General features: G+C 32.0%; 1 protein-coding gene across 2 annotated transcripts; it reads left to right on the plus strand.

Moving 5' to 3' along the window:
• Positions 1-539: 539 nt before the first annotated feature.
• On the plus strand, positions 540-7,750 carry LOC110604049 (probable LRR receptor-like serine/threonine-protein kinase RFK1). 2 transcript variants are annotated; one of them, XM_021742104.2, is made up of 24 exons: positions 540-678; positions 915-1,077; positions 1,562-1,633; positions 1,782-1,850; positions 1,944-2,015; positions 2,290-2,361; positions 2,462-2,533; positions 2,625-2,696; positions 2,782-2,853; positions 2,953-3,024; positions 3,134-3,205; positions 3,531-3,599; positions 3,686-3,745; positions 3,860-3,919; positions 4,044-4,091; positions 4,208-4,245; positions 4,497-4,867; positions 4,964-5,162; positions 5,310-5,450; positions 5,742-5,860; positions 5,958-6,168; positions 6,357-6,594; positions 6,686-6,836; positions 7,136-7,750. In XM_021742104.2, the coding sequence occupies exons 1-24, from the start codon at positions 582-584 to the stop codon at positions 7,637-7,639; spliced, it is 3,114 nt and encodes a 1,037-aa protein (XP_021597796.1). In that variant the 5' UTR covers positions 540-581; the 3' UTR covers positions 7,640-7,750. The 2 variants fall into 2 exon arrangements, with proteins under 2 accessions (XP_021597796.1, XP_021597797.1); XM_021742105.2 differs by lacking the exons at positions 540-678; positions 915-1,077; positions 1,562-1,633 and having other exon boundaries at positions 1,805-1,850; positions 1,922-2,015.
• The last annotated feature ends 2,014 nt before the right edge of the window (positions 7,751-9,764 follow it).

A 9,764-nucleotide genomic window follows, 5' to 3' on the forward strand; every position in this document is an offset into this window, starting at 1 on the left:
TAATAAAATAAGTAACTTTATATATATATATATATATATATATAACCACAAATAGTCCTTGATTTTAAATTAATTCCATCCTAATCTCTTTTACATTATGTTATACAATCAATCTAATCTAATTCATTAAAATATTGACCATTCCAACCACGGAAGTCTCTTAAATGCCACCACGTTTTTCTGCATTTTGTCAAAACTGTATACCTTCGTACGGAAGATATGCATAGAAAGAATAATTAGTTAGGAATTTCATTCATGTCAAGGCCATCATCCTGTGTATGAACATCAACTTTTATTCAACCAATTAAAGCATATATCAAAGTCAAATACGACATCTCCTATGAGTCAAAAGTACTTAAAAATCTTTATTTTTTAATATATAAATATAAAAATAGATTAAATGCACGAGATTAGGCCAATAAGAAACTGCCAGCAAATTAAGGTCAATTCAGTAGCTGTTTTCACAAGGTGTTTTGTTAGAATTTTCTTTATTTATTAATGATATATCAAATTCTATAATAGTAACAATTATTTGCTTGAACATATCTTGCAGGCTTTAGCCATATTTTTTGTGTTAAAACATGTTCTTCCTCAAGCAAGCAGTCATTGTGTCAGTTCTGGCTTTTTGTTGCTTGGAGACTCGGAGACTTTCGGCTGCCCAACTTTCTCAGGATGAGGGTATGATGAATATTTTATAATTTTTCCTTTGCCAATTACAGTATTGTGATCATTACGTGTTCATGTTAGAGTTTAAGAATATTACTGGTTTGTGGAGTTTTTTAGACAAGTTCATAAGATACGGTAGCTTCTGGCTGTAAGAAGAAAGAGAGAATTGAACTAGACAAGAGAAGCTAGTCTATTGATTTGTGTTTAACATGTGTTTATCTGTTTTGTTGGTGGATGTTTTTATCTAGTGGATGCTTTAAATCAAATTACCAAAAGAATGGGAGCTGACGGCTGGAATTTCAATGTTGATGCTTGTGGAGATTCTGTCAAACCAACTTTACTGACAGATCCTGAGAGGAATATAAGTTGCAATTGTGAATTTCCAAACAACACTTGCCACATCACAGCCCTGTATGTTTCTCCTTCTCTGATGAATTTCTGACAGCTTTATGCTTGTCTAGAGTTCTGAATTTGCCACTTAGGGATACCGAGGTAGATGATGATGATTCAGAATAAACAATACGGTGATGGTTGCTTGTTTTATCCGGAAGTATAAATTAGTCTCGCAATTTTGAAAAATTATTAAAATGTCTGATATTTTAAAAAGTCTATTATTTAATTCATCATTTAATTTGAACGTTAATATTAAGTATTTTACTATTTAATCTCTATAATTTAAAAAATTTATTAATTGATTCATTATATTTTCAAAAAATATACTAATTAACCTCTCCATGTTAAGGGTATTTTAGTCTTTTTCACAATAATTTTTTAAACTTTTATTTATGGAAATAATCGTTAAATCACTTCTATAAAACACTGAATATTGATTGAAAAGTGATTTGGAATCACTTCTGTGTATAGACTCCAAATGATTCCTTGGCATGATTTTCAGGATAATCAAGCGATATAGCCTTCCCGGAGAACTTCCACCTGAACTCGTCCGGCTCCCTTATCTTGAAAGCATGTGAGATTTTGGATTCTCCATTTACATTATATGTGTATTGTTTCTTGTTTCACAAGTAATACCCACTGTTCATGTATCATTGTCAAATAATAGAGATAGGAAATATACATTTTTAGGGTTTTAAGCTCTATGTCTTATTGGCTTGCAGAGATTTTGCTTACAACTACCTGAATGGTTCTATTCCAAGTGAATGGACTTCTCTGAAACTGAAATCAATGTGAGATTTGATTTTTCTCCTTATTATCACCTTTTTTTAGTTTACGAAATTTCAGGGAATTTCTTTTTTAGTAGATAAATACAATTAGTGCAGTTCTCTTCTGGCAAACCGCTTATCAGGGAATATACCAAGCTATTTGGAGAACTTTACCAGTCTCACATACTTGTAAGTTGTAAATTTCAGGGCATGTAGATTTTCTTGGAGCCTTATATGATAATTTTATGATGATGCATTTGATGGCTGGAATCAGGGAAACAAGAAAGAAATTTTTTTTATCTTCACTGTTTGCTTTGTCTTTCTTCCAAAACACCAAAATAGAAAGATTTATTTTCAGAATTCTAATGTGATTTGCTCCTGAGATGTTTGTTCTTATTCAACTATGTGGATTTGAAATGTTCAAGTGCTTAGAGCAATCTACTCTGTTTTTCTATCTTACCAGGAACCTTGAGTTAAACCAATTTTCAGGAACTGTCCCTCGGGAGCTTGGAAAGTTAGTTAACTTGGGAAATTTGTAAGGAAGTTCATGGATATTCATTTCTAATTTTTTTTTTCTCCTTTATGCTCACACAGTTGTTTTATCTATAAAGAATAACATTGATTTGTTATTGCAGGATACTATCTTCCAACCAATTGACTGGAAATTTGCCTATGGAACTTGCTGAACTGAAAAACTTGACTGATTTGTAAGCCTTCCAGAATGAAATTCTCAGTATTACACCCACAACTTTGTAGATGTGTAAAATTTGAACACTCTTTATTCATTGCATGACACAGTCGGATAAATGATAACAATTTCAATGGAAGCATACCAGATTTTATACAAAACTGGAAGCAACTCAAGAGACTGTAAGACCCTCCTATTTCCAAAGTGCTATATTTTGATTTCTCCTTGGAGTTTCTTGATTGATTTTGATTAGCTGACTCAATGCAGAGAAATTCAAGCTAGTGGACTGGAAGGACCAATTCCATCATCCATTTCGGTTTTGGAAAAATTAACAGATTTGTGAGTAAAAATCTGTTGATTGTTCTAATTGTTGGAATTCAAATGATCGGTTTTGCAGGAACTTCTCATGGTGCAACATTTAATTATTTATTCTTGCAGGAGGATTAGTGACATAAATGCAACAAATCAAACTTTTCCTGAGCTGAGCAACATAACAGGCCTCACAAGGCTGTATGTCTAGTTGTGTACTGCTTATATTCTCTGTTCTGTTCATGAAATGAGCAGACTTCATATTGCCATATGACCATTATATCTAAAACGGCTACTGTGGGATTTTTAGGGTTTTGAGGAGTTGCAATATATCTGGAGAAATCCCTTTATACATCTGGCAATTAAGTCGACTGCGAATTTTGTAAGTACAACCCATGAAAAATGCTTGATTTTCTTTTCTATTTGGCTTTGAAAAACACTTGAAAAATTAAGTTATCATGCATGACAGTGTTTGTATTCTAGGATGTCCGATTTTATCGATGCATATAAAAAATCAAAATTTAAGTGATAAAAGAAACTGATCTGCGAGCCAATTTCATTAAGTACATCTTTAAGTACGATGTAAATAAGCAATGGACGCATGTGAAAGAATATGAGAAGGTTCATTTGCATTCCAAATTGTAATAAGGCATGTTGATGGAAGCACTAGTCCTTGCTTTTAATAAACATCTTGTTGTTTTGGACAGGGATCTAAGTTTTAATAAGTTACATGGGGAGCTTCCCGATGCCATAACAACAGAGACTTTGATTTTTATGTGAGTAATTAAACATCAATCCTAGATTCCTGATATGTAACTTTGCAATATGCAATCTGCTAACTGCTTGATGTTTCCTTAATCAGCTTCCTAAGTGGCAATTTACTGAGTGGAAATATACCATTATTGAGGAAAGGAACAAATGTGTACGTAACTTATCTCTTCAGTTGGCTAAATATTGGCTCTGTTGTCCAATTTCATATCCTTCTACACTAGAACCTCTGCAGTACTGACAAGATGTTTTTTTTTTTTGCAAGCAGAGATCTTTCGTACAATAACTTCACAAGGCAAAGTGCTGAGCAACCTGTTTGCAAGCAGACGTTAGTTTTAATTTTTTTTATTTTTTAGAAAAAAAGATCTGCACCTTTAGACTTTATCATTCTAAAACTTTGTGGGAATCCAAGTACTTAACTATCATTCTTTTTGCTTGTGTTATTTTAACAGAGATCTAAGTCTAAACTTATTCCGAAGTTCTTCAACTGGAAATGACCTGTTAGTTTTTTTCTTGCTTTCTTACAATTAACTAGTGAAATTTAAGATGGTGCTTAAAAATTGATACTGATTCTTCATGATGATACTAATTGGTTCTTTCTGCTTGGTTCAACTAGAGGAGGAGCTTGTGCAAACAATTTCAGTTGTGGTCAATGTAAGTTTAGTTGCAAATTGATCAGTTTCACAAATTAGCTTTAGCAGAACTGTAGGATCAGTTCTTACTCTTGTGATAGAAAGTAAAAATCTTACAAAGTTCCACTTGAAGAGTTATTTGTATATATCGGTCACACAATATTAGCTTGTATTGTGTTTCAATACATGGAAGGCTAATCTTTAATTTAAGCTGTCTTAACAGTATCCTTTCACCTTATTTAGTTATCCTTTAATATAAGTATATCTTTGCAGATGGGCACTCTTGGTACATAAATTGTGGTGGAGAAGAAGTGAACATAAATGGAACAAAATATGAAGGAGATGAAGCTAGTGGTGGTGCTGCACTGTTTGATCCAAGTAATGATGATTGGGGACTTAGCAGCACTGGAGATTTCATGGATGACAATGATTTCCAAAACAAAGCTTACATTGAAAATTTACCATCATTAAACATTGATGAATTGTACCGAACAGCTAGACTTTCACCTATTTCACTCACTTATTATCATCAATGTCTCGAGAATGGGAATTATACTGTTAGTCTACACTTTGCTGAGATCCAGTTCACAAATGACAGCATGTATAACAGCCTCGGAAGGCGCATGTTTGATATCTTTATTCAGGTATCTTATGCTCCTTGATGCAATCTCCTTTCCTTTTCAATATACACATAGAAAAGGAAGAAAAGAATTGAACCAACTATGGATACTATGTTGCAGAATGATAGAGTGGAGAAGGATTTTGATATTGAAGTTAAAGCTAATGGCGTTGCTAAACCAATCATAGAAAAGTATAATGCTACAGTAACAAATAACATCTTGGAAATCCGCTTCTTTTGGGCTGGCAAAGGTACTACAAGAGTTCCTGTCAGTGGAGTCTATGGCCCCCTTATCTCAGCTATTTCAGTAGTACATCCTAGTAAGTGATCATTCCTGTTCTCTTGAATACTGCTGCTTCTTTCATTTAAGATTTATTATAAGCAGTTCATAATAATGAATCACTGCGATGTGATGATTGTTCCTTGTTCATTGTTCATCGAAGTCTGACAGGTTGGTTCTTTTGCAGACTTTGAACCCAGGTCAGGAGGGGGGAAGACAAAAATTGCACCTATTGTTGTTGGAGTAGTAGGTTCGTGTCTCATTCTATTAGCATTGACTATCATTGTGTGGAGACGCTATTTCAGAGTAAAGAACAAGACACAAAAAGGTTTGGACTATGTTTCCTTGACATATCATGTTAAAATAAGATGTTTTTCAGACTGCTTTGGGCTTAATTCCTAGGGAAGATTATTTTGGAAATGGTCTCCCTTAGAATCTCCGTGATCTCCGGACATCCTTTCATTGTTCAGGCTTAGATGTGATTTGAAGTCTTAAGAACGTTGTTAAACACACTATTAATTATTAGAGGAATGGTTACTATGCTTGAGAGATTCAAGCAGGCAGGCATAGTTATATATGAAAAAGTTACAATTGTAAAGCATACTTATGTTTTGGACAGATTTTGAAAGACTAGATAGCCAAACAGCTTCTTTCACCTTAAGGCAAATTAGAGCTGCCACTAACAATTTTGATCCTGCCAACAAAATTGGAGAAGGTGGATTCGGACCGGTTTACAAGGTATTATGGCTACTGCGTTACCATTATCTACCCTTGAGAACAAAAATCTTCTGTTAATAATTTCTAATGAAGGTAACATTTCATGGATGAGATGCAGGGTTTGTTGTCTGATGGCACTATAATTGCTGTGAAGCAGCTGTCATCTAAGTCGAGTCAGGGAAATCGTGAATTCTTGAATGAAATAGGAATGATTTCATGTTTGCAACATCCAAATCTTGTCAAACTTCATGGTTGCTGCATTGAAGGAAATCAACTGCTATTAGTATATGAGTACATGGAAAATAATAGCCTAGCTCGCGTTTTGCTTGGTAAGTATAGAAACTCTATACCGTTGGGCTATGTTTGGTACACCGTAATGCTATGTAATGAAATCAAAATTTCTATTGAGATTTAGTAGAAAGTTTGATCGCATTATATTGCATTACGACATTACCAAACGTAACATTAGATTATGATTATTCTTCAAAAGAATCACTCCTTCAATGGTTGCTTCTAGGCTCAGAACACTCCCAACTAAAATTGGACTGGCAAACGAGGCAGAAGATCTGTGTTGGGATTGCTAGAGGATTAGCTTTTCTGCATGAAGAATCAAGGCTCAAAATTGTTCATAGGGACATCAAAGCTACCAATGTTCTCCTTGATAAGCATTTGAACCCTAAAATATCTGACTTTGGGTTGGCTAAACTTGATACAGAGGAAAAAACCCACATCAGCACCAGAATTGCTGGAACAATGTATGTCACTTTTTCTCTTTCTTGCAAAGTAAACCAGAAGGACTCACTTTCTGATCTTTTTTTCTAACTGTTAACGTGGTTTGTGATGCAGAGGATATATGGCACCAGAATATGCACTATGGGGTTATTTGACCCACAAAGCAGATGTTTACAGCTTTGGAATTGTTGCATTGGAAATTGTTAGTGGGAAGGGTAATATGAATTATGGACCAGAGAACAATTTTGCTTGCCTTCTAGATTGGGTAATACACCAATCCTTATCTTATTCCTTCCTCCATTCTAGTACTTGGATTCTTTTCTGAAAGAAACAGACACCACAAAACATCACTACAAGAAAGCAAAAAATATAGCTACAAAATTTTGATGGTAAATGGTTGGTAATTTAATTATTGGTGTTTCAAATGGTCGGTAATTTCCTTTAATAACCACTTTTTCCATAATTTAATCAATAAATTTCGCTGCTGTTTTTTATTTTTTATTTTTTTGTAGTGCATAACTTTTGCTTGATGCATGACCACATGTGATTATCTTTGCATTGCAGGCCTGCCACTTGCAGCAAAATGGAAACCTGATGGAGCTAGTGGATGAGAAACTTGGATCTGAGTTCAACAAGGTAGAAGCAGAAAGGATGATTAAAGCTGCTCTCTTATGCACAAATGCTTCGCCTTCATTAAGGCCAACAATGTCTGAAGTTGTAAGGATGTTAGAGGGAACTCAAACCATACCAGATTTGATCCCTGAAGCAAGTAGTTACAATGAAGACTTGAGGTTTAAAGCCATAAGAGAGCATAAAAAACAACTGAGAAGTCAGAGTACAAGAGGAAGTCAAGATTCCAATTCAACATCAGTAGTATCTGAGCAAGTTTCTTCCTCTGCTACTGCCCATGGTTTATATGAAATCAATGAAGAGTCATATATGAATTCTAAGGCAATAAAAGATCATCATAAACAGATGGAAATCCAAGTTTCAACTTCATTCTCCATTACAGCCTCTTCCTCAGCATCTGTTCATGATCTTCATGGTTTCAACTCAAATTCCCAATGATGCAGCTGTGAAAAAAGTAATTTTTCCCCTGAGCTTTGTATATAGGACCACTCAACTTCATATATAAACAAGATTTTAATTTGGACAGAAATTCTAAACTGAATATATTTATTATGTTAGCTTGTGTTGAATCCCACTTTGGGATAGGGTAATGTGTCGGGCCTTAGGCATTACTTCCCTTTGAACTAATTTTTGAACTAATTTTGAACTAATTTTAGGTGAGTTAGGCCAGATCTAAATTTAACATAGTATTAGGGCCTGCTTACCGATGTTGAACCTCTCGTAAATATATCACGGTTTATCAATGTTGGACTTCCCTTTGATTTCTCGTTTCTGTTTCAAATTACATGATAATTTTTTTTTTTTAATACCTTTGACATTGTTTTGTTGAATATTTTTCCGACGTTATAGCATGAAGTGAGTTGAATTTTATGATTCACACTGTATGTAATTTCATGCAAGATAAAGAAACAAGTTTCCAATTTATAGCACGTCTGGGAATAGATCAGGCCACGAGCCGGAATCACCACTTTGTTGGGCTCACGGTTCGAATTGATTTCAATTTGAAACAATTTTGGTTAAAAAATAGTTTCAGTTAAAAATATTTTCAGTCTGGTTTCAGTTTGAGATCATCTCAGTTTAATTTTTCTAAAAATTATAGTATGTCATTTTTTAAAGTTGTAATATTTTTTTAAAAAAAATTATAATATGCAGTCAAGATAATTACACAAAAAGATCAATTAGATCCTGGCATGCTTCCTTCCCCTGCTTTCACCTGGGATCCACATGAGGTTTCCTCAAACTCATTTATGGATCTTTATGGTATCATTTCAAATTCTTAATCATCACCCAAAGATGTTTGAGTCGAAATCGCCGGATTTGATTCTGAATTAAACTGAGAAAGTAAAGAATCAAAATTATTGTTTTTCTCAATCAAATCTAAACAAAGTGATAAATTACTTAATCAATTTAGACAAAAAAAAGTTAAATTTTTTAATTATTTTATCTAATACATAGTCAATGAAATTATTTTAATAGTGATTGGAAATTAAATAATATAAATATTTAAAATTATAAATACTAAATAATATATACAATTAAAATTATAAAAATTAAATAATATAAATATTTCAGTTAATTATTTTTGAATAAAAAATTAAAATTTATAAAAATATAAAAATATTTTAATTGAGTATTTTAAAATAAATATAAATTAATAAATTTATTAAAATTTCAAAAAAATTAATAATAATTTAGTATAATTACAAAGCTACACGTTATATATGTTTAGCGTGGTGGAGTGATGTATAATTTTAATAATTTTAATAATAGTAAAAGCTCAACACGTTTGGAAATTAATTTGGATTGCTTTTGGAATCTAGACAAATTTTCAGTTATTTCGATTCAGTTCGGTTTTGATTTGAAAAAATTAAAAAAATCGAATAAAATCGATTTAGTGATAATAATATGTTATTTTTAATAAAGTAGAAAAATTAAATTATATTAAAATTAAAATATTTTAATTAAATTTTAAAATATTAAAAATAAAGTGTAAAAAATAAAAAATTTATTAAAAATCAAAACCGATCAAACCGAATCGAATTGAAGTGAATCAAACCGATTTGATTCGGTTTCTAATTAAAATCGATTCGGTTCGATTCTTATAAATACTAAAATTTCGATTTTCAGTTTATTTGATTCGATTTGATTTTAAACCGAATCAATCAAATTGTCACCCCTAATACATCATTGACTTCTATCTTGGAAGGAAAATGAGATTTTTATTATAAGCAGCCTCTTTCCGCTATTTCATTCGGTATAATTTATTTAAATTATTTGTAAAAAATAAATCATGTCAAATACAAAAAATTAATTTAATTTTAAATTAATTAAAATTTGTTGAGCCTTATTTAGTTTAGTGTATCACTCATATAAATTCTAATGTCATATAGCAATCTTCTATAAAAAAAAAAAAAATTAGAATTTGATTATTTAAAATTAATTATGTATTAATGTATAAGAACTATAAACCTTTACCATTTACTTAACAAACATATTAAAAATCTTAAATGAAACCTTTACACATAAAATATTATTATGTGTAAAGTTTTACTCTTATTAAGAA

Source organism: Manihot esculenta, chromosome 16 (assembly GCF_001659605.2).
Source record: "Manihot esculenta cultivar AM560-2 chromosome 16, M.esculenta_v8, whole genome shotgun sequence".
Taxonomy (NCBI): domain Eukaryota; kingdom Viridiplantae; phylum Streptophyta; class Magnoliopsida; order Malpighiales; family Euphorbiaceae; genus Manihot; species Manihot esculenta.

Bases quoted from the DNA above. Each gene is read 5' to 3' on its own strand.
- LOC110604049 (XM_021742104.2), top strand. From the start codon at position 582: ATGTTCTTCCTCAAGCAAGCAGTCATTGTGTCAGTTCTGGCTTTTTGT. The intron at 2,016-2,289 runs GTAAGTTGTAAA...CTATCTTACCAG, and splicing joins TTTACCAGTCTCACATACTT to GAACCTTGAGTTAAACCAAT. The intron at 3,746-3,859 runs GTACGTAACTTA...TTTTGCAAGCAG, and splicing joins TTGAGGAAAGGAACAAATGT to AGATCTTTCGTACAATAACT.